At 37.4% G+C, this 24,461-nt stretch overlaps 1 protein-coding gene and 1 long non-coding RNA gene across 4 annotated transcripts; one reads left to right on the forward strand and one right to left on the reverse strand.

Annotated features, from left to right (window-relative positions):
• Nucleotides 1–6,149: 6,149 nt before the first annotated feature.
• On the forward strand, nucleotides 6,150–16,803 carry LOC147567996 (uncharacterized). Of its 3 annotated transcripts, none has more exons than XR_015230932.1 (10): nucleotides 6,150–6,810; nucleotides 10,551–10,697; nucleotides 10,781–11,009; nucleotides 11,117–11,230; nucleotides 11,764–13,023; nucleotides 13,270–14,687; nucleotides 15,078–15,188; nucleotides 15,714–15,759; nucleotides 16,265–16,561; nucleotides 16,663–16,803. It is a non-coding gene; the product is annotated as an uncharacterized LOC147567996 (long non-coding RNA). The 3 variants fall into 3 exon arrangements; XR_015230933.1 differs by having other exon boundaries at nucleotides 6,360–6,623; XR_015230934.1 differs by lacking the exon at nucleotides 16,663–16,803 and having other exon boundaries at nucleotides 6,360–6,623; nucleotides 16,265–16,601.
• Nucleotides 7,357–17,451, reverse strand: LOC147567997 (protein ROS1A-like). The gene is made up of 20 exons (XM_086654465.1): nucleotides 17,312–17,451; nucleotides 16,201–16,758; nucleotides 14,043–15,986; nucleotides 13,492–13,860; nucleotides 12,911–13,001; nucleotides 11,265–12,810; nucleotides 11,104–11,183; nucleotides 10,932–11,016; nucleotides 10,758–10,849; nucleotides 10,612–10,680; nucleotides 10,446–10,482; nucleotides 10,249–10,331; nucleotides 9,191–9,667; nucleotides 9,039–9,075; nucleotides 8,912–8,969; nucleotides 8,609–8,748; nucleotides 8,447–8,512; nucleotides 8,246–8,360; nucleotides 8,128–8,166; nucleotides 7,357–7,778 (listed from the first exon to the last, which is right to left on the reverse strand). Exons 2-20 carry the CDS (start codon nucleotides 16,739–16,741, stop codon nucleotides 7,654–7,656), a joined length of 5,994 nt encoding a protein of 1,997 aa, XP_086510591.1. The 5' UTR covers nucleotides 16,742–16,758; nucleotides 17,312–17,451; the 3' UTR covers nucleotides 7,357–7,653.
• Between the last annotated feature and the right edge of the window lie 7,010 nt (nucleotides 17,452–24,461).

Consider the following 24,461-nt stretch of genomic DNA (forward strand, 5'->3'; position numbering starts at 1 on the left):
CAGCCAACCAAAGAGTTGTCTTTGCTAAATGACATTCTTGAAATGAATCATCTTCATCAACAATGAAAGAGCCACTAAGAATAGCCATGCTACATAAAGTAATAACTAATTCCTCATCATTGAGTGGTTCCTCAAAAAGCTCCCGCGCGGAGCGATTTTTGGGGGTGGTGGCGCCACCTAGGTTTGGACGGTTTCCGGCGTTCTTGGGGGTTTTTGGGCATAATATGAAAGGTTTTTCTTGGAGATTATGAGTTTGAACTTCTAATTTCTTCTTTGTTCGTTTATTGGTGAGATTTAAGTCTCTTTTCATTATTCTTCTTCTCTTCTTCTTCTTCCCCTTAATAATATGGATGAAGATAATTCACTTCCTCCTGTTCTCCTTCTCTTGTTCTCCTTCTATCTTCTCCTAATTCTCTCCCCTCCTCTCCTTCTCTCTTTTCTCATATGGATGGTTTGTGGTGGAATGGTCGAGTTTGGTGGTGACCGATCTGGTTGTAGTGGAAGGGATTCATTTCCCGGCGGTGCCGCCTCTTGGTGGCAGTTACCGATCTCGAAATTGGTTGCTCCTCACGATTTTTTTAGCAAATTCCATCGATTAATCCCAATTAGGAACTATCCTTCTGGGCTGATTCCTCTTATCCTTCATTATAACCCTTTATTCACATCTTTTCCTCTTCCACATCTTCTTTTCCCCTTTCACCGAACATCTCTTGACACCCTACATAGATCTGATAGTGGTGGAATGATTCGAATCTACCAATGTTATGTGATTGAAGTGGTAGTGGTGCAATTGGGGTTTTCCCAAGATCTGGTGGTGGGTTCGTGATGGTGGGGTGGTGGTGGTGTAGTTACTGTGGAGATTTTGGTGATGGTGGTGGTGGTGGTGTAGTTTCGGTGGAGGTGTTAGGTGATGGTGCTGGTATAATGGTGGTGGTGTTGGTGAAATTGGTGATGGTATGATGGTGGTGGGGATTGTGAGGCAACGGTGGTGATGGTGAGGCAACGGTGGTGGTGTAACAGGTTTTTAGGGTTCATTGATTGTGGAGTGGTGGAGGGATCTGTGGTGATGTTTAACGATGGTGGTGGGTGGTGGGTGGTGGTGGTGGCGGTATGGTGATGTTTTTGTGATGGTAGTATGGTGGTGGAGACGAAAGGTGCGGTTAAGGGTGGTGGTGGTGGTTTCTGTGGTGGTTTGTGGTGGTGGTGGTAGGGTTTGTGGGGTTCAATGATGGTGGTGTTTTTGTGATGTGTTCCGTGGCGGTGGCGGTGGCGGTGCGGTGGTGATCGTGCAGAAAAGGGTAGAAAAGAAAGTGGTGGTGGCGTCTTCCTGGTTATGGTGGAGGCGGCTCGCTCGGTTAGAGTATTACAACCTCAGTTATGCGCTTGTCGTTCTCGGCCTTTAGGGTCTTTTGTTTGTGTATGTATCTTTTATTTTATTGAGTCGGTGTCTAGTCCAATTTCTTTCTCTTCATGAGGCACTTTGCATTTAAAGGTATGTAACTCTCATGAAGTTTTCAGAAGAGAGAAATAAGAATGATCTTCCATGTAACATTGTGATTTAATCACTTATGAATGAAATGGTTCTCATGGCTTCAAAAAAAAAAAAAAAAAACTAATTCCTCATCATTATCATCTGAAAGATCAATACCCTCTTCAATCTCTTCTATTTCACCTTCCTCTTCTTCTTCTTCAATATAAAGCCCAACAAAATTTGGTTGAAAAAACTTATTTACCCTAGGATGAGCATACCTATAGAAACAATTTGTTCCCAGATGACCCCATCTTCTATAGATTCCACATGGAACTGTAGCAAAATTAAAATTTTCTGCTTATGGACCTAATTTAGTCCTCTTTATGATGCCTTTACCTTTATTGGATTTTGAATAACTCCATTTGACCTGATCCTGATGAGGATCATGTGTGGTCTTACTATGATTTGAATGATTTGGATAATTTCTTCTTTGATTCTGCTTATAATCATTTCTCTATCTATATTGAGATTGTCGAACAAAAAAGGCATTTTCAGGTTCTTCTTGTGTTTGATTAAGCAGCCATTGCTCATGATGTAATAATTTCGACCTAAGTTCAGGAAATGTAATCCTTCCTTCCTTATTGTTAATAGAGAAGACGAATTGACTATACTCTTTCCCTAGACCTAGGAGAGTGATTTTACAAAGTTCTTTGCCCGTTACCTTATCATCTACGGCAATAAGAGAGTCAACAAGTGATTTGAGAAAAAAGTAAGTCCTTCTTTGCTTCGAACTCCTCTGTGTATATAAGATCAAGATAAGACCAGATTTCGTAGGCTGATTTTAGACGTAGAGCATCTGATTTGATCTCATGTGAAAATGTTGTCTTCAAACAAGATTTGACGAAGCTATCTTGTTTCTTCCATTTCAGATATTCAGGATTCAGTACTTCCCTATCATCTTCAATGATCTTCATCTATGGTACTTTAATGGAACCATCGACATAATCAATCAGATCTGCTCCATATGAGATGGTTTCGACCTGATCCTTCGAGACCAAATAATTCGATTCATCTAGCTTCTCGGAGACAAAATTAGCCATATTGGAGATCGATTGATTGTGATGAGAAGATGAAGAAGCAACGAAATTTGATGAGTGATTCATTGCTTAGAAATCTGATACCATGAAAATTTTGATAAACTCTGTAATTTTATTATCTCTTTTTCAATCGAACCTTAATAAGAGAGAAGATGATCGCTTATTTATACACCATCTAGAGAGAGAAAGAAATGGTTCTTTATTCTAGAGAGAGATTAACAAGTTAGAGTTTGTTAAAGTTGTTATTCTTAACAATTTTTTAACTACCATTATTTTTAACAAACTATCTGATTCAATCTTATAACTTCATCGAGTCAGCTCGGTTAAACAGTAATTCTCTTATAGCATTCATATGTACTCTTTAATTAGGGTTCGTCTACTATTGCTTGTGCTATCAGTAATTTATCTGATGCTAACATTTGTTTTATATTGTGAATTAGGGTTCCCTCCAGACCAACAGTTGATTCTTGCAAACGAGTTCTGATACAATTCACAATATCAAGGCAACTTTTCAGGAAATAGATGGTATTCCTCCAGATCGACAGAAGTTGCTCTACACTTCAGAACAACTTGAAGATGGTTTGACTTTGGTCGATTACATCAATCAGAAACAATCTACTTCTATCTTATTTGAATATTTTTTGTTTCAACAGTCTGGAGCATGGGAGTACACTTGAGCTTCTCGTACCTGTTCCTCAATGTCGAAAGTGCAGGTTTAGTACCCGAATTGCCGCAAAGTCAAGGTTTATTTTGCCATGGTATACAGTGCAAAACACACTTTACAGATATTATAATTTTTATTGTAATAAATAAATTATTCATTGTGGAGCTTTTATTCATTTTATGGCTATCTCATGTCACTCCTCACACCAAGGTTTGCACTTTTAATAACTTTTGTCCGATGTATGTCAGAAAGGTATGCTTTCAGTTTTGTGGTACATGTTTACACCGCTTGGATTTTCTTATTAATCTTGTGTGGTCTTATTCCCTTTCTCACAATTTTTTTTACTTGTTAGTGGTTGTATGTGTTACTCTTTGCTCTAACTATCTATTGATCATGGTCAACTAATTTTTAGTAGTTCTCTTCACTTTCATTTAAATCTCACTACCGAAAAATATGATCATGATATAGAGACAATGATTCACACAATTTATTTTTCAATTATGAGAAGTCGGTTAATGTTCTTAATATCAATTGGCATTGTCGGAGAAGAAATGACCTCAAACAAGTTTATGTACTTAATTTTGATATTACGTAGTTGAATTGATACTTCAACATCTCTCCATCTTGGACTCTACGAGCGAGGTTCAAACACATAAAATGTCTCAAGAAGCGAACGTGGCGTAGCCACGGGCTATTACCTAGCCTGTATATATATAGTTACATTTCACTCTTTACCTATGTTAAAAATAGTAATAGTTATTATTATATAGAATCACATCAATAATTGTACACAAAAGAAGACAAATCTTAAAGCAATTGATTTGTTGTTTATGAACAATGTATCTCTTTTATTTTATTACACAAAACCGTCTCTACCTTTCATTGAGACTGCTGTATCAGCCCCGATTCTTCTTCCAAATGAAAAAACAGAAGCAATAAATAAAAGGTTAAGTAGAAAGTCGATAAGGATGAAGATCTAGGATTACTAACTTATTTTTTTTCTTCAAGAGCTAGGATTACTAACTTAAACAATAAAAAAATTAAATATTTACGTGCCGTGTCAAGAGCATTTAGTCGGGTCCCATTTATATTCGTGGCGCTCTAAGCATACTATGTAGGACTATGAGCTTACATGTGAACACGTGCACTCGTCGATCGCGCTTTATTCCCGACGTCTCTGTGATTATTGTTGATTTCTCTTCGAGATTTTCTCATCGACACTCGATTTCTGATTAATTGGACATTTTATCCTAATTTTGTCCGAACTTATATTTAACCCCAAATTTTCTGTTAATTTTTAGTTGGATTATGTTTAATTTAAATTTAATTTCTTATTGATGTTCTTGGAAAATTGATTCCCAATTATCAATAGAAAATTATATTTATAACTCCATGGATTCCTTATTCTTGTGATGTAGATTGTTGCGGAAGCGAATTAACTAAAGAACTCATTGCTAAATAACTAAACTAAACAAGATTAAACTAAATAATAATAAGAAGAACAATGCAATCAAGGAGGATTTTATTCGATATTCAATTCAATAATTCAATAGACAGACTGAACTTCTCTTTTATAGAGATTAATATTTTCTAGATAGACTCAAATAAGGAAGGAAATAAAAAGAAGATAACAACTTATGGACACTTTCCTTGATTGCTAGGACTCTTAATTATAGAAACTCATAATACTTAAATACGGAAACTATATTAATATAGCAACTTAGCCGTTTGGCTCTATAGCGTCTTGGCCGAGAGGCCCACTCGCCGGATGGTCTCCATCATCTTGCTTTCGTAATAATGAGAGGTACATACGAAGACACTCTAACGTTTAAGTCAGTTAAGTGTGCAGTGTAAAAATCAATTGGTTGTAAAAAGATTAGAATCGATTACTTTCACACCAAATATGTGTGATACTTGTAGACTCGTGAGGCTGTGATCCACCAGTACCTTAGTAGCCATGAGGGACGACCTTACAAGGAAAGGATAATATCTTTTGTCATTAACAATTCCAATTAGGAGACGGAAACTTTGACGTTATCTGACCTTCAACGTAACTGTCATTCTCTCGGATAGCCATGTTTTTTGATCAACTTCCTCATATTTACCTCTCTACGTGTTAGAATGACGCTATGTAAAATGTTAGGGACTAACATTTGATTGTTATCTCAGAAACTCTTAATACTACGAGGGAGAGCATGCTCAGATTTACCTCTACATGTCTCAATGTTGTAACATATTTCCAAGTGCCGATTAGACTCATGCAAACCTCCTTACAGTCTCTCTAGTTAGAGTAAAACTCAGGTGACAGAACTTATTTGGGTCCTCTCTCTGCTTGCTCTATCAAAGGCTTACTCTTTGTACATGCGAGTTAAGCTGACACGTGTCGCTTAAGTCCATTCGTTGACATATGGACTTGGTTAAAGATGACCAAATGTTGATTCACTAGTTGGTTTGAAATACTTTCATCTCTCTTATTTATTTCTCTCCTAGGTTTCATATATTTCTTTCACCACTTCATCTTTCTCTCCTACATCTTTTATTTTATATTTGTCGCTTTTGGCAATTATCACCAAATATTTCATTTTATTTATCCTCTATCCACCCCACCTTCATTTTTTTTTGCTTCTGTCATCCCACTATACTCTTTCTTTCTCTCGTGTACGATGTTCTTAGAAAGAAATTTGTTTATCTGAAAAATCTCAAACAAAAAAGAGAAAAGGATGAAGACAACGGTGGAAGAAAATGAAGAAGATATATTTTTTTGTAATAGCCGTTGGAGGAAGGTCAACCAACAACGACAAAATTAGGGCAAACATTACAAAAGAAAAATTGCAAATTACTTAAATGTGGGGGCAGAAAAGCAAGCGTGGAGAAAACGATTTTTGTTTTTATGATAGTCACAAGAGAAAAGTCTATCAAGAAAGGTAAAATTGGGGCAAACATCACAAAGAAAAGGAAGTGAACAAAAAAAAAGGGTCAAAATAGCGATTTGGTTACAAATTGGGATCTTAAAGATAATTAACCGTAACAAAATTAGTAAAAAAAAAAAAAAAAAATTAGTAAAAAAGAGGAGGGAAAAGAGGGCCGCCACTAAATATTTCCCGCCTTCTCTCTCGACTTTCCCTCCATCTCAGATTAACTTATCAGCGAAAAATAATCTGCTGGTTTGGATTTTGATATATTTGATAGATATGCGATTTATTCTATAGAAAGTCTGAAAGTCTCATCTTCTCCAATCCTGTTTTGTTTATCTCAGATCAACTTTCGATGAAAGAAAATCTTCTGCTCGATCAAATCTCAACCAGTTGTTCTTCATAATCTCGATTTTTTTTTTGCCTCTCATCTAATAAGTCCGAAACCGAATCCTTCTTGGTTTATTCCCACCATCCAGGTACAGGAAGTCTGAAAGTCTCGTCTTCTCTAATCCTATTTTGTTTATCTCAGATCAACTTTAGATGAAAGAAAGTCTTCTGCTCGATCAAATCTCAACCAGTTGTTCTTCATAATCGCGATTTTCTTTTGCATCTCATCTAATAAGTCGGAAACCGAATCCTTCTTGGTCTATTCCCACCATCGAGGTATTTTAGTTCGCACTGATATTGCCAGTTGATTCGTAGATTCATATGTAGACATCGCCTTTTTTTTCTCTCTAATTTCTTGATGCCTGTTGATTTTCTATTTGATTTGTTTTCTTGTGAATTTGATAGTTTTATCAATCTCTGTACTTTTAGTTTATCTGTATTTCTTGTTTCGGCTCATCTCTTCGATTGAATCTCTATTTGATTTGTTTCACTGTTAGTCTCATGTAGTTTGTGGATTCAATTTGCAAGTATCTTTTCAGTGTCTAGGTTAATATCCATCTGGAGTTTAACCCTTAGTGTATTTCCTACTGGAAGAATTACTTCAGCAATAAAAAACTAGGTCTTTGTTTCAGGGCACCAAAGCGTCTCTTCCCTGTGTTCTTGTTATTTTACTGTAGAAGTTAATCTACTTTTCTAGTGAACTTAGTAATGTTGTGTGTTTATTTTTTGAAATCTACCACAACTCTGGTTGTCTATAAGAAACTAGGGTTTGAGGTGGTCTACTTCCAGTTGGGATTAGTGGAAGTTTGAAGAATGGTTTCATTTTGAGCTTAAAATGCAATAACGATTATACTGTTAGTTGTATACAAACTGCAAAGTAACTACCAAAAGTATTTAAGTGTCAAAATCTTTACAACCCTCAGGGATCTCCACAAATAAGCTTTAATCCTTTCTTTTCCATTCTTTACACATAGTTGGAATTTGGGAAGTCCTTACCTGTTAAGAGATGGTTGTCTACTAGAAACATGTAAAAAAGTTTGTTGCTTGGCATCGCTTTTTTTCCTTCGATCTGATTCAAGTAAGTAATCTCTAGCTGATTCCTGACTTACGAGTGAATTTTCATTTCTTACCAGTTGGTTGTTCTTGTTCCTTCTTAACCATCTTGCTAGCTACCATGTGAAATCTATACTGAAGCGGGCGTGGTGCTCTTGTTTTCTGGTCGAATCCTCTGACACAGACAAATCCTGTAACACAAAATATATAAGCTTGAGCAACCATAAGCATACAAGTAGTATGAAACTTATCCTTTTTAGATGGCTAGTTTTAGTATATCTATCCATCTTAAGAGCTCAGTTTTTGGTAGCAATACAAACTTATGGAGGGAGCTGTCAAAATTTATGAAGGACAGTATCATAGTAGATATGGGTTTCCATCCTTATGATGCTGATGCTTATTATCTCTAGCAATTCTTGATGTTGAAAATGGCTAGTGTTTGTGCAAATATTTGTTTCCCATATGTTCGTATGTGCATGAATGCATTTTAGTGCCAGTAAACTAAGTTAAATGTTTCAGAAACTCCGTTTTGCTTTATACCTCTCCAGAAGCAGCTTTGAATAGCCTCCGTTGTTAAACCTATCAAAACATATTCTCGAGTCAGATTCTTATGTCTTATATAATTTCCCAACAATGACGTTTGTTTAGAAGTTTGTACCTTTAAATATTGACGGAACAGATGTTCCAAAGGAAACAGTTCGTCTTGGAAGATTCCATATCGAGGACCTTGGGACGGGAATGGGGCATAGACTGGAATCATGATCCGCAAACACCTGCATTTGGATGATATTAGGTTTTAACTACACAACTGGAATATCCGAATGAGATTCACACTGATGGGTGAATTCTTGGGTTTTACCTCGTTTACTTGAAAATATGTGCCGTTTAATGGAAAACTCCCCTTCATTGCTGTTCTGCAAGGTATCTGCTCATATGATGTGTCAGAAGTTATTGATGGGTATAAACAGGTAGTCTAAAGAGGGTCCCATTTAAGAAAGTTTTGGTTTGGCTTTCTCCTTACCAAAAGGGTTCCTCTGACTATTTGTGAGTTGGCTTCTCTAATGCCATTGCATGAAAAACAGGTCTCATCATCACAGAGATTTCCTGATCCTTGCAGACGACAACCCCTTTCTGGAGGTTGAATGGAGTCTGCAGTTTCCCCTGTTGATTGAACATAAAAGGTAAGAAAGTGAGAAGTAAGACAAGAGAAACACTGTTGGTGATACACATTCATTGTAAAGTAGGACCAAAGAAATGATTTCAACTTTCCAAGTAAGATTTGTATGTGAGTTTCCATAGCTAAATCGAACTATTGCTTGCTTACCAGGTGTCCATATGGCAAGTAAATAAGAACATGGATCATCAGGTTCTCGTCTATCACGCTGTAAAAAATTATTGTGTTAAAGGGTTTGTTACAATGAACCAAAATAAGTTCTGAAAAAGATGCTTACCCCAACTAAAAGAGGATGTGAATCTGGTAGTTCATATCTGCAGGGAGGGAGAAAGGATAATAACCAGTAAGTATTTAAATCTGAGTAGGAGCCAAAACCACGTACACCACACTCACAAAAAAACTAGTTGAATACATCTACAGCATACTTACACTAGGTGCTCTGTCCGAAGTCTGCTCACATTCTTTAGCTTGTGCGTAGGAATAGAAGCTACTTCTGGGTTTAATGCTACTAGAGCTTTCGACATGTCATTACCTAGGAGCTCCATGTTATTCTCTTGCATGTAATTCTGTAGGGTTAAAGTGAAGTCCTCGACGTTGAGATTGATCGTAGGAATTTCATCAGGATCCTCGTAGAAAGCATCTTCAATATCACTTTGTGTTACTTCTATGCTGTTGGTTTCTGGTGTAGATGGTTGTTCGATTATAGGTTCACTCTGATTGGCTCCATATCCAGTTTCAGAGAGAAGGTTTCTTTCTGGTAACCTCAGTTGCATCGATTGGGTATCCGCAGCAGGTAAACTCATTTGAGGGACTTCGATATCGACAGCTGGTTGCGGATCACCCGCATTGTTCACATTTGAAGCCACTATGCGTTTCTCCTCTGGTCCTGGCAGGGCAAGCCTTGCACTGCACCAAAAACCAATTCATTAGTAATCTGTGTAACAGATAGGAGAGAGAGCTTATAGGCAACAATGCTCATTTTTCTTTTTGCAGATAAGCTGCATTTATAGACATCATAATCTGTATCTGAATCAGACTTACCAGATACTCTACCCCTCCTTGCGTGCCGTATATCGAATTCCCTGTACCCTTTTTGGGAGGGTTTGCGATTCGTTACCTCAAATATTGGGGTTTCAGAATCTCCAACCTAAATTTCAACCCAATTTCTTGTGGAAGTCTATAAGCTAAACTAGCTGAGTTGTAAATTAATTTTTTCTTTAACTCTGTTAACTAGTTAAGATTTAAAGTTCAATAGAGATAAACTGGTTCAGAGTTGGTGCGTTTGTTCTATATGCATCGTAAAGAGTATTTGTTATCTAGTAAAGGTAGTACAGAAAAGTACGGAATAGTGTAACGGACATGTATACACCCCTAGCGTACCCAATATTCATGTGGTGGCGTACCACGTAGCGGAGCGATCCGGACGCCAGGTAGCATTGTTCTTAAATATATTTCTATGCATATTAATATATTAATAAATGAAATACCTCGCAAAAGCACTTGCAAAATGTCTGCACTCTGCTCTCATTGGACAAGCGTTGCAATTCGGCTTGCTCTTTGTACAGAAAACCTGTGTGGAATTTGAAGCATGTGTGATTGTTGTTTTTTCATAAAACTAAAATCAGGTAATATAACTAGACTGTAATAACTCGGTTCCAAAAAAAACTAGACTGAAATAACTTGCCTTTCCAAATGTAATCATCTGATAATGAAGCTCATACCTGTTATTTCGATAATAGATATAATTAGTTGCATAAACTATTAAACTGATTTAGGTTTTATTTTTTAGCATGTCGCAATATTCTTTGTGCATTGAACATAAAATGTTGGAGGAAGGAGCTCGTATTTACAGTTTCTCTTTAGTAAGTTTACACAGCCGCGGCCATAGATACTTCTGAATGGACTCCATCATTGGGTACCTGTGTAGGAAACAAAGGTTAGTATTTTTTATTCAACGCCAAATGTAGTACTTTTGGCCTAAACTAAAACTACTTACAGTTCCAGAAGATGCAATTGCAGAGACTCGGGCAGTGGTTGGAGTGGAACCCATCCTAGTCGTACGGCTATACGACCAACATTTGTGTCAACCTTGAGGAAGCCAAAGAGAGATGTAGAGTTTTAGCAATTCTACATAATACGATATGGACTAGTTTACTAAATCAAATCTTACTGGAAAAGCATGGTGGTATAGTGTCAAAAGGCGGACACACTCAACGCTTTTCAATCCCAATCCTCGTATGCTTAGTAGGTAGTCCCTAGAAAAAAAATATTTTTAGAAGCAAAAAATATTAAATTGAAGTGATTGAAATAGATAATTCTTACTAAAATCTGTTAACTAATACTTTGCTTTGTCAGGGGGGACGTCTCTCAGCCATTCAAGGTCTATGCTACCATGATCTCTAACTACGCGGTTGAGGAAATCCTGCAGAGAAGATGCATTAATTATGGCCACCTTTATACGTCAACTTGGTATCTACTAAAAACTGACATTATTTTGAAATACCTTAATTCGCTCTGCAAGCATGTTATTCATGCCTCTTCCTCTGATGCTACTAGCAATATCACCGACATCTGCACATCTCACTGCATCGTAATCTAGGGTGTCCATATTATTCTGGTTTCTTTCACTTTTACCAAAATTGGTATGTGCATCTTTTCTTAAGCTATCCCAATCAAAGACTTCCTGCTTCTCCTTCGCGGGTCTTCCCTTAGCTTTCACAGGGCCGACAGTTATCTCACTGAATGCGTTCTCCGCAGATGCAACTTGTTCTTGCAAATTCGATTCCATCGTCTTGTTCTCACTGACTTTTTGCAGTTCAACCAAGGTCATGGTTTCCTTGAGAGTTATGCTCCCTTGCGGAAAATCTGGCAAACTTGAACTAGCTTTCTGCATTCTATTGTTTCCCCTTCCAACAGAGTCTTCATGTCCTATCGGTGGAGGTGTTTCTTCTAGCAAACTGTGGTTGTCTTCCAGTCTTGAGTTATGTAACGGCTGCTTGCAGGGTTTTGATGGAGCTCCGATTGACATTTCTAATGCGGGGGACCTCTTCGTGCTGCTGTTTGCATCTACGATTTTAGAAGCAGTTTGGAGGAAAGGCATTGTACTTGCTTCAATCGACTCCCCTAGACAATCAACTTCTGATGCAATTGGGCCTGGTTCAATGTGCAGATCAAAGTTACTGGAAGGGATGTCTTGTGCCTCTGGTTGCGAGAGATTGACATTTGATGGGTAGGTGAAGTGATCAGCATTAGCACTTATACTTCCTTTGGTGGGTCCATTAAATTCTGATTCAGTACTTCTAATCGAGCTTCCTCTTTGTAACGGCCCCCCAAGTTCATGATTCCCATGTTCTAGCAATGTGTCTTTAGGAGGCATAACTGCCATATGTAGAAGGTTCACAAAATTAGGTTTATTAAAGTTGTTAGACTTGGAACCAATTATTGTATCTTCTGTTTCTGAATTGGAGTCAGAGTAGGATCCTAGTCTTCCAGTGGTCTGATGAACAGATGAGTCAGAGGTCTGAGATGAAACTGATGAGTTCTGAGATGAAAACACATCCTCTTGAGCTCTCCTGTCATTTGCTTCAGCTGAATATGAATTTTCTCTCACCGTGATATATCTTTCAGTAGTCTGAGGAGTTGAAGAACAATTTGGACTGTCAGTTGAAACAACAGAGCTCTGAGAGGAAACGATATCGTCCATTGCCCCATTATTTTTTCCCAATAGACATTGTTGTTTCTCTGTTTCATTGGCATTTTCTTCACTTCTGTGGAAAGTTAACTGCTGGCCTCCTTTTGAACCATTCAACAAGTTGATGCTACCCACATTGCTTCCAAATGATTCATCGACCACTTCCTTTCCTTCTACATGTTCTGGTTCTTGGAGAGTAATTGATCCTTCGTCACTTGCTGATAGCTTTTCATAACATTGGTCTGAGTCGTAGGAGTCCATAATGCTGATTTCTGGTTCTTCAACAAATACTTCCGTCTTTTCACGGTTGCTGGTCGAGTGAAGGGGGAATCGAGCAGCAAGGGACATGAAAGCCGAGCTGTGAAGGTGAAAGCAATATTACTATAGGATTTTTCTGGATGTGATCATTTTCAAGGATACATTCAGTTCTAATGGTTATTTGGAAACTTAATATTTACCTTGAAAGATGGTCAGAGACATTTTGAGTGAGAAATACTCCAACTACAGAGTCAACAACTGATCCTTTCCACCGTGTGAATCTCCGATCACCTGTAACATATGGCTCCTGTTAGTAAGTTGCTATTTATCTTCTCCTTTTAGTTGTTGGTGAAGGTTACATATCAAATCTGTGAAAATAGTCACACATTGGAGAAGGGTGGTCTAATTACCAAGAATATAATGTGTAGGTCCTCTCATTGCAATTGATTTTGAGTTGATGACCACGAACTTAACAAAATCCTCTTAATATCTTTTTGGTTTCTACATATCTAGTTCTTTCTCTTAGTTTTGTGTTTAATAATTCTTTAATGTGGATCAGATGGCGAGGGAAGCTGACACCTATCAAGTTTGTGAGGTCGCTAATTAATTCAGTATTTGAGGTAAATGGCTCAATGCATCAATCCATGCTTATGCACATAAAAGTTGTAAAACATTGTTAGATATTCGATAATTGGCCTCAAGATATGTGAAATTTGAACTATAGTTGAGATCTTACAAGAGCGAGAAATTTAATGAACCAAAGTAGGGCTAGTTATGGTACCTTGAACAAGATGCATGCGGGCAATGAATGAGTCTGCCCTCCCCTGGAAAACCCGCCTTTCTTCCTCCCACCATTTTTCTTTATCTACTTCTGTTCCATCAAGACCTTCGCTGCATTCTTTACCCATCAGAAGTTTCCACACTCTATCTGTTTCTGGATCAAGGTCAACTTTCGCCCGTGGCTTCCGCCTCTTGATATAATCAAATGCACCCTCATAAGGAATCATTGCATTTACCATTTTATAAGGAACAAGTGCATTTTTCTCTTGCGTGGTGCTTCCGTTACTTCCACTGTTCATATCGAGACGATTTAATTTCTGAACAATCTCATCAATGGGATCCATGTAAAGCTTTTGCACTGTTGATGGTCCTGCATCAAAATCCGCACCAAAGTTACTGCTATAAGTTTGATTTTCGTAATGAGTTAAACTAAATGAAGACTGGTAATTAAATGTCATATAAAGTCAAATTGCATGGAAAACTATGGCACTTAAGGGTTTGGATGAAGTTATTGTCTTCAAATTTATCAGTTGATTAGTTCAGGGGAAGTACCTGCAATTTTGACTGGAGACTGGCGGTAATCATATACAACAACTTGATTTTTATAAGAATGCAGTTCATTGGTTAGGGAATACGAAACTGACTTGACAAGACGAGGTGCTCTTCTAGACCGCCTTTTCTTTGTCATGTTTGCAAACTCGAAAGTAAGGCCTTTCATGCTGGCTTGAGGTTCACCAAAACCATTAGTTCTTTGCCTACGACCTGATCTTTTTCCAGTTTTGGCAGGAGTAGGTGAGTATTTACATTCCATTATTGCTGTGAGGGAAGCTAAGTCGCGGACACGAGTCAGCCCTTTTGATCTTGCCTTTGTTATCTTTCGAGCTGCACCAAAGTTCAGCATGAACCCAGAAGATGGCAGTTTGTCATGGGCCGACCCACTTATTGTTTCCATATGTGAAAGGAAATCAGTACAAACATTTTGAAGCCGGAAATTGTGCCCTATAGACAGTGAGTGGACGTTTTGGTGGCCTGAAACAATACTGCCCTGGTTCATAGTTTCTGTTGTATCGATATCATTATGAAATTGAAGAGCAGATTGACCTTTCTTAACTTGTGTAGCAAAATCATTGCCACTTGGATCACTCTGCCTGTACATTGTAATTTGCCCGCCAGTATCCTCTTGTGTTGTCTTGGAAGGTAATGTCCCAGATGTTACAGCATTTTGTCCCTTTCCCGTTCTCTTTCTCTTGTATATATGTGGAAAAAAGAAGCTAAATTTGCTGCTGTTGGTTTGGTTTTCTTTTGCCCCATTCTGTTCTTGGTAGATTGGCGTAGAATTTAAATCCCCTACTAAATTCATGGAATTCGGGTTTCCCTTATCGACCATATGACAATATTCTCTCTTTGTACCTCTTACTTGTTCCAAAGCCAGTAGTACTTCAGTCCTGCAATTGGAATAATTCTGGCTAGTGGGAGTTGAATGAGAGACACTATGTGCAGTTCCTGTTGTTTGGGTTACACCTTCTATCCCTCCAGCATTGATTTGTTGTGGCAAGTGTGAGTAACCATTTTCTGTACCTGTGGCAGTACTTTTTCCGGATCCAACCATGGAATCTTTACTCTGTTTATCAGGCAAGGAGAGATACTCGTTTATCATCTGAGTAGAAGTTTCGTTGAGATCGAATGCAATTCTTGCCGGTGAGTTTTGAACAATCGAATTATTAAGGTCTTGGATATTCTGCAAACTTGAGTTAGTATGCTTAACACTGTTAAGCCCGGCAAATAAGTTTTGTGCTTGTTTCTCTGAATTTAAATTGAATTTCCATGGGTATTTAGTAGAGCTTTCCACATTGCCACTTGACAGCTCCTTCTGCGAGTTCAGATTTATCCCATTTCTTATATCTCTTACTTGAACTTCCGAATCAAAAGCCAAAGAGCGTTTACATGATTTAGCAGGTTCCCATGTTGGATCTTCCTTGTCTTTACCTTGATCAATGGAGGCATTGGCAGTAGAGTTAATGCCTTTCCTTCTTACATACTTCCTCTTTCCTGCTGGATTTTCTGCTTTCTTGGGGGTCTTAGATCTTGGACTCATCTTGGTTTTCCCTTCTATGGCAATTTTTGGTCTGTGCTTTTTTCTCCTTTGCTTTCGCTGTGTTTCATGTGTATCCAATTCAACATCTTGCTCCATAGTTTTATCAAGTTGCTGACTTTCATTTATAGGGTTGGAGGGCACAAAAGATGAGGAATCCATGGCTGGCGGTAAATGGTAAGAATTCATTTCAGTTAAACATGTATTTTCAACTGCTTCATATTGAGGCTTTTGTACCTGATTTCCTTGATCTTCTACACCTATATTTGCCACTTCAAAATGACAATTCTCCATTATTTTCCCCTTGTTTGGTGTTGCTGGCTCAAACCCTACTGATATAGGGCCACTATAAACTGATAGAGAGCTAAGATCATAACTGGGAGGGTGGGAAGCTGGAAATCCATCTGCATAATTGAAAGATATCTCTCAGAATCATCAAAATACTGTAAATATTTAACAAATTAATATGTCAATCTTCTAAAAAGTTGAACCTTTTTTGCTTTTGGATGGGTCAATTCAGTAGAGCAAAAGAACCATGACTTCAATTGTTATATAAATTAGTATAAACAACTTAAAGCTTACATGAGTGAAAAAACATAAGTATATAGAATCACTCACAGTGAGGTATCTGTGATGGACAATTACTATTCAACATGTTTGAACTAGCTGATTCATGTTGCAGGTTGTTGATGATCTGAGAGTATGAACCAGAAAAAAGATCTTTATTTGCTGGAAGATTTCTCTCTCTATCTGTGAGAGTAAAAGAAGAAGCCCTTGAATTTGTAGTTGCTTTAGCTGAAGTCAAGAGGTCTGGAAATGGTATATTATTCCACCCAGATGAAGAATTCATTAGAATCTCTGAGTATATGGGTTGGTAATTTCTATTTCTCCAAGCTGCTTCAAAACTATCATCCCCTCTGATTTGATCCACTGAAAAATTTAAATCTGGGCATGCAGAAGTTCCATGAATCTCTTGAAAGTAATCTTCTTGAAATCCCATATAATGGTTTTGATTTGTTGATTTTCCTGCTTGTTTTTCACCTGAAACTGACTGAAATCTTGTTGGTATTGGCTTTGTAGGTATTACTGAAATACCCAAGTTCTGAATCTGGTAATCTGCCCCCCTTTCAGAAACCCAAAACCCTTCATTGTAATTCATCTCAGGGCTTGAAAAATCTGTAAAAGAAAATCAGAACTTTTTTACTTAACTTTGTTCAGTCATCAGTTCTTCAAGCAGTAAGGTCTGGCCAAAACCCCTGAAAAATGTTCAGATAACATGTATAGAAACACAGGATTCATGTTTTTTCCAAAAAAAATAATAGCTTAAATAGAAGTTTAGAGAGAGAAAAAGAGAAGAAAAAACCAAAGTACCTCAAAAAGAGAAGATAATGGAAAACATAAAGTAAAAAACTTCTTCAAAATCAAACAGATCTTTAAAGAATCAAACCCAGTTATCTTCACTAAAACCTTAGAAAGATCATTAACCCAGAAAGTAAAATTATAAAAACTTCTGAATTTGTTGAAATTCAGAAATGGAAGTATTTGGGTGTGGAAAGTTGGAGAGAGAGAAACAGAGAAACTAACCTAAGATAGGCTGTGATCTCGGGTAGAGTATCTACACTTCCTATTATTATTCAACAGATTTGGGAAGAATCAAAACCCAAAAAATCAACCAGAAGGAAAATTTAATAAATCAAATAATTAACGAAAAACCCCTCATTAAACTTACCTAAAGTTGAGCTCTATATTCTTGTTAATAGGAACCGAAAAAAGATCAATTCTATGGAGGTCACACAAGCAGTACTGAAGTAGTTGTTATAGAGAGAGAGATGGTTTAAAGGATTAGAAAGAGAATAATTATAGTAGTTTGATTTATATAAAGAATTTTCTTCCTCCCAAGTATGGATGTTATATGTACAATGCCTCGGTCGTAAATTCGTCCGATTTTCGTTTCTCTGAAATTTGTTTGTTTGGGATGAAACTTCAGACCATAATACGATCCTTATATCACTTTTTTGAAATTAAATTAAATTAAATTAAATTTATAACATAAGAAATATCAATTGATGTTCGTGTCTCTGAAATTTGTTTGTTTGGGATGAAGCTTCAAATTAGAATACGAACCCTCTGTCACTTTCAAATTAAATTTAATTTATAAGATAAGAAATGCTAAACGGTCTAAATCTTGAAGCCAATCACAGATTAAAAATCAAGGTGGTTGTCTCATAATCAAACCGTAAAGAAACATGCGCTATTTCTGAGCCATGATCAAATCCAAAAATCAACTATTAGCATTTTCTTTAAAAGATTGGACCAACCCAAAGTCTGACGAAATTCTATATTACTAGATTAAAATAAAATAAATAGTTTAACAACTAAACACAAACGTGTCAAACAATAACCATGCCTAGTTTGGTATATTACAATGGGTGGTTCTAAAGGCATCCGGTCAAAAGGCTGTTAGCATCCATCTCTGTTAGCACCAGGTCCAACCGCTCCTTTCTCTATTAGCACCGTCCAATTATGTAGGCACCGGTCAAGTGGAGTTAACCCTAACAGCTCCATCCATCTCTCTCAAAATCCAACCACAATGAAAAGATAGAACATGAACTTCTTCAGATGTTATTAAGTTGGATTCATTTCCCCTAATACTTTCTTCGACATGCTCTACTTCTAACTTCGGTTCTTTCTTGTCGACGGAGACGTGATGGAACCTCTCTTTTATTTTTGTCATTCCTTTTTCCACTAGTTCCATTGCTTGGTTTATTGTCAATACTACATCCTTCACAACCTAGTGTTCAACATTGGTTTATCAAAAGTTTGCCACCAGGTTGCAAATACAATAGCTATACCCACACTGATCGCACATAACATAAGTAAACCTAATTAAAATGCCTCTTAACCACCAATAGATAACTATAATTATAATTTGTACGATTAACTAGGAAACTAATAATTCTGTAGATGAGTACCAACTACCAAATCAACCAAACACACAAAAAGGATACAGAAACTCAAAAAGAGTGTGAAGATGATATATTAGCACATCATTAAGTTGATTTACTAAGTACAATAGCTTTAAAACTAATGAACTTCCAAAGTAGTTTTATCTGTAGGAGTCTTTCATTGGTCATGGTATAAAGATAAAGAGGTTCCATCATGTCTTTATTGTTTGGATCATGTTCTATCTTTTCACTTCAAGTAGATGTTAAGTAGTAAATTTCTTAGTGCACTCTACCTAGGGTTTTGTTTTAGAAGAAAATAAACAAGTATTATTTTGGAAGAAGATGAAGAGAGTAGAAGCAAACGAAGGTGAACGTCACCCACATTAAAAACCGGTGCTTATAGAGAACTCGAGTCAATAGCTATTGACCGAAGTCAATAAAATTTTCGGATGCTAACAGCCTTTTAACCCGGTGCCTTTAGAAGCACCCTATTACAATTGAGCAACTTAGAGAAAGAAGCACAGATTGAATTAGGAGTTCTGTTTGGTCTTAATTCTAATTAATAGGAAATTGAAGGGTTTTAGTTTTAATTAAATTTAAAATGCTCCAACGACTCGGCGTGTGAATCGGCTGAGAATTTTACACGTTATCTTAACAACGGAAACCCAAGGTGCCTACTTGGCAACAAAATTTCGACACTTGGCATTAGAGTAGTGTCACTTGGCAACAATATCGCGCGAATATATAACAGTTTAACCTCCTGGCCATTTAGTTCAATCAGGATAAGGTTTATTAAATTCAACGGTGTGGATGTACAGATGACGTCCTAGGTATATAGGGTTCATTAAAACCAACAAGTGGAGAGTAGGAATGATATAATTATATATAGTACTCTAATCATTATCTAATTCTGCTTTGTTGCTGGTTGATATTTGATTTGATTGGACTGCTATTTCAATAAAGTGTTGAATTTTTTTCTTTCTTCAATGTATTTCTTTAGGTAGTCGTCTATTTAATCGTTTATTTATTTATGGGCAGTCTATTAACTGACAAAAAATTTAGGAGGGCGGTCGAGATTTTGAACGACATTTCAAATTGTGCAACATTTAATCAGAAACATTTCAAAATTCGCGATTGTCTGAGACATTCAATTACAGATATTGTAAAATCTGCAAATGTTTATATAAATTCAATCAGGGGTGTCTCAAAGTCCTCGAATGTCTGTGACATTCGCAAAACCATAGACTTTATAGTGAATTTGCATTGCCATTTTGATATATTCTAGTGTAGAGAGTCAAATTTGTCAACAAAAAAATGAGTGACTTTCACAGTCATTTTGATGGATTTTACTTGAGATAAACTATTATTTCATTCATACGATGAGTACATTCCAACAAATTACATGGTTTTGATGATTTTGACTCCTTTGAGTGCAACATGAATTTACTCAAGTAAATAACAAAATAAAATTTATAAAAGTATAAGACAACATGAAGGGAAAGGAAGTACAAGATTGCAAAAATAAAATAAAAAGACCCTAAAGGTCACAAATAAAAGATCTTAAATATCACGAAGGAGATCCTAAAGGTCGTGAATTATAATATTATGATACTTAATTATATGTAATCATGATGGACCAAGTAGGGACGAATTACGACTTAATCAAGAACACCACCAAGTTTGTCGGAGACGAATTATTATACTTGATTTCGAAGATGAAGGTTGAGTGATTTCATAACTTTATCTTCTTGTTGTTTATGTATAATCTTTCCTCCTCCATTGATAAGTTCTTCTTATCATCAAGATACGAAAACCCAGATCGATGAGGAAGAGAAGGAAATTTGGATTACTATAGAACCGAAAAACGAAAAACGAATTCCTCTATTTCTTTCCTGTTTTCTTGAACATCTCTCAAATCTAAAACCGAAAAACGAATTCCTCTCTACTTCCAAAAAGATTACTATAGATTAAGAGAAAAATATATACATAATTAGAGGATATTCCGGAAAAAGAAATTACTATAGATTAAAAGAAAAATATATACATAACAAGAGGAAATTTCGGAGAAGGAAACCCTCCTCCGGAATAATTAAAGATCTAAGAAATTGGTTTGGAGAGAATTGAGGAGGCGGTAGGAGAGAATGAGATGGATTGTACTTCAATTAATAATTAATAATTTATACCGGTAATAATTGGTTTGCTTATGTGGCACTTAAAGATCCTCAAGAGGACACTCTAAATTTAGAATGCCCTCTTAAGTATCTATAAAATAAATCTTGACAAATCATTTTGGAGATTCATGTTGAGTTTTGCATCGAAGATGAACTTTGAAGAAATTTTTTTTCGAATCAGAGCCGATTTTGGCTCGACCTGACTTGTCAAACTTAGAAACGAAGTGCATTATTGTGTTTGTCTCGTCGAGCTCTTCAACTTAGAGCAAAGAATCACACGAATCCGATTTTGGAGGAATGAGAAATTCGAGTTTAAAGTTTGGACGAAGATCGGTTAAGTTAGGGACTAAAACGTCGAAACTGATAAAATTAGATTGGGGGCCATCTGGATAAAGTGAGCACGTCCAGTTTTGGACGGCTCGCGTTCTACCCGAGCGAATCCAATGGACGCGCGCTGATCCCTTTGAGATGGCATTGGGACACGACCCGAATTATTGGATCCACGGGATCCAAAGGTGACGTCACCTCCGCGTCGAGATAGTGGTGGGATTTCATCAAATCTTGATCTAACGCCCATCTGGTTGTTTCATCTGGCAGTTTTCGGGCTAGATCAATGTAACACCCCAAATCTAGGATTCCACGTCGGCCGCCATGTAAACCCAAACTCAAAGCATTTCTCCGCAAAACAGTTAACATAGTCGATATATCCATCAAAAGAGATAAATAATATCAAATGTGAAGCTCATAAGAATCAATAAATCATCTAAAAGAAATCCATTAAACTTTCTTAACTCAAACAATGTTTCTAAATCATCGACACGTAGGTCGGACAATAACGAATAAAAGAAATAACTGTCTAGGAGGCAAAACTCCAAATAACTACCTAATCTCGAAAGCGAAAACTAAGAAAAAAACTTCGAGCTGACGAACTGAGATCAAACTGGTGGCGCTCCCCGATCTCTATCACCTGAAAAATAATAGGCTGGGTCAGAACCGAGCTAGTAGATTTCTAATTACCTAAGGTCTAAATAGACCAATTCAACAACAAAACCAAGTATCAAACAGAAGAAAAAACAATAACATAGTCCATTGAGTTATACCTTTCGTGCCAACACAACTGAAGTCAATCTGTTACACGGTTGAAAAAATTCATACAATACAACTTCCCTTTTGGAGGGGCATAACCAATTTTGAGGTTCCCGAGATAGCGTCACTTAGCATCCGTGTTTGCATCGACTTAAACCTCTCAATAAACATGAGATACCACACATAAAGGGGATCTGTGCAACACGAGCACTTCACATATGAGCAGGAGGCGAGTCAACCTCTAGTTGGTAAATTACTTCTCAAACTAGCAGTATGTGGTCCACATGAATGAACTTGTGTTTGCATCAATCATCCTGTCGAGCCAACCACCGATTACTTATGGATTACAACCGTCAATCCATATTAGAACTCAAACCCCTGGTCCACTGGGTTGTCCAATATCACATTGACAAACCCGTGTTTGCATCGACCCACATGTCGAGCCAACCAGTCCTAGTTCAATCCATTAACGGAACTCAAGATCATGGTCTACCAAGTTATCTAATATCACATCAGTAACTAGTGTTTGCAATCGACCCACATGTCGAGCCAGCCATTCTTGGTTCTGACTAGCCTATGCTTTCTAGGTTAACAACCTAAAGCAATATATCACACACAACTATTGATAGCACTTATGCTCCAATATCATACATATCATCTCATACAATCAATTATCAACATCAACAACATAAACACAAACAATTCTTAGCATCTAGGCTGCTGTCCGGGTGTATTTATATCATATTTATATAACATAAATAACCTAGGTTGTTGTCCGGGTATATATATACTCCATTAATATAACTATAATGGTCTAGGGTTACTATATTGTTGTTGTTAGTTTCTAATCATAGTATATGTCTATTGTATCACTAATTGGTGCTAATATGATGATAACCTAGCAAATATCCATGGTTTAAAGTTGTTATTGTTCTAACCATTCAAATCTAGGTTTGAAATTAAAGGGGGCTATGTAAACCCTAGGGAAGAAGAAACCTACCTGAGATGTAGTACCAAGAAGAAGAAACTAAAACCTTTAGCAATCCCTTCCAAGATCCTCCTTTTCCTCCTTCATTTTCTCACCCAAAAACCTCACTTTCTCACTCTAGAATCCCTTTTCACAATTACGGGCTGCACAAGGAAGGAAAGAAAGAATTGTGAGGGATTAAGGGTTTACGAATTAAAAGAGATAATGCTATTTGGGCTCCTAATATTTGCTGGTGGCACCCCTCTAAAGTGAGGGTGCTACAATCTCCCCCCCTAAAAGAAAAATTTCGTCCTCGAAATTTAATTTACCTATCGAGAGAAAAAGGTGAGGGTAACGAAGCATCATATCATCCTCACGCTCCCTAGTAACTTCCTTGTCATTGTGGTGATGCCACTGAACCTTGACTATGGGAATCGTCTTTCGGCGAAGAACATGCTCTCTACGATCAATGATCCGAACTAGTTCCGTTTCATATGATACATTTAGCTGGAGCTCCAAATCATGGTAATCTATCACTGAATGTTGATCTCCATCTCTAACATGTTTTCGAAGCATCGTAATGTGAAAGACATTGTGGACTCTTGTGAAGCTTGCAGGCAAGTTAAGAAGATAGGCTACTTTCCCCACCTTCTCAACTATTCTGAAAGGTCCAATATATATGGGAGCCAACTTTCCTTTCCTACCGAATCGTAAAACACCTTTCATAGGTGACACCTTCAACAAAACCTTATCTCCAACAATAAACTCCAAATCCCTTCGTCGGTTGTCGGCATAACTCTTTTGACGACTTTGAGCTGCTTGGAACCTACTTCGAATCAAAGCTATTTTCTCAGAAGTGTCCTGAATCACCTCTGGTCCTTCTAGTTTAGCGTCACCGGCCTCTGTCCAACACAATGGTGATCGACAAGGTCTCCCGTATAATGCCTCGAAAGGTGACATGCCAATACTAGAATGGTAACTATTATTATATGCGAATTCCACTAAAGGCAAATGATCTTGCCAACTCCCTCCAAGATCTAGTATTGAGCATCACAACATATCTTCAAGTACTCTGTTAACTCGCTCTGTCTGCCCATCAGTCTGAGGGTGAAAAGTTGTACTAAAATGTAGAGATGTTTCCATAGAAGTTTGGAAACTCTTCCAAAACCGTGAAGTAAAGGATGAATCCCTGTCTGAAACAATAGACACCGAAACTCCGTGCAACCTAACAACCTCCTTGATGTAAAGTTGTGTCAGTCGATCCCCACTATCTGTCGTCTTCACTGGTAGGAAGTAAGCCGACTTGGTCAACCTGTCAACTATCACCCAAATGGCGTCAAAGCCTCTACTAGATCGCGGTAAACCTGTGATGAAGTCCATCGATATATTCTCCCATTTCCACTCCGGAATGGGCCACGGTTCTAAGAGTCCCGATGGATGTCGATTTTCTGCTTTCACCATCTGACACACATTACACTACTTCACATACTCCGCCACATCTTTCTTCATCCCTGACCACCAGTACTGCCTCTTCAAGTCTTTGTACATCTTGTTACCCCCGGGGTGAACTGTGTACTTACTTCGGTGTGCTTCATCTAATATATCCCGTCTCAAGACCGGATCTGCCGGTACATATAACCTCCCTTGGAATCTCAATCCGCCTTCCTGCTCGGTACTGAACTCACTCCCAATCTCTTGCATTAACGAAAC

Source organism: Eschscholzia californica, unplaced genomic scaffold (genome assembly GCF_041429995.1).
Source record: "Eschscholzia californica isolate CP2 unplaced genomic scaffold, dmEscCali1.0.p SCAF_1, whole genome shotgun sequence".
NCBI classification, from domain to species: Eukaryota; Viridiplantae; Streptophyta; class Magnoliopsida; order Ranunculales; family Papaveraceae; genus Eschscholzia; species Eschscholzia californica.

Excerpts from the sequence above, each read along its gene's own strand:
- LOC147567997 (XM_086654465.1), bottom strand. The coding sequence starts at position 16,741 with ATGAATTACAATGAAGGGTTTTGGGTTTCTGAAAGGGGGGCAGATTAC. Across the intron at positions 10,850-10,931 it reads TATACCACCATGCTTTTCCA|GTTGACACAAATGTTGGTCG; the intron begins GTAAGATTTGAT and ends GGCTTCCTCAAG. Across the intron at positions 10,332-10,445 it reads AGATGATTACATTTGGAAAG|GTTTTCTGTACAAAGAGCAA; the intron begins GCAAGTTATTTC and ends AATTCCACACAG.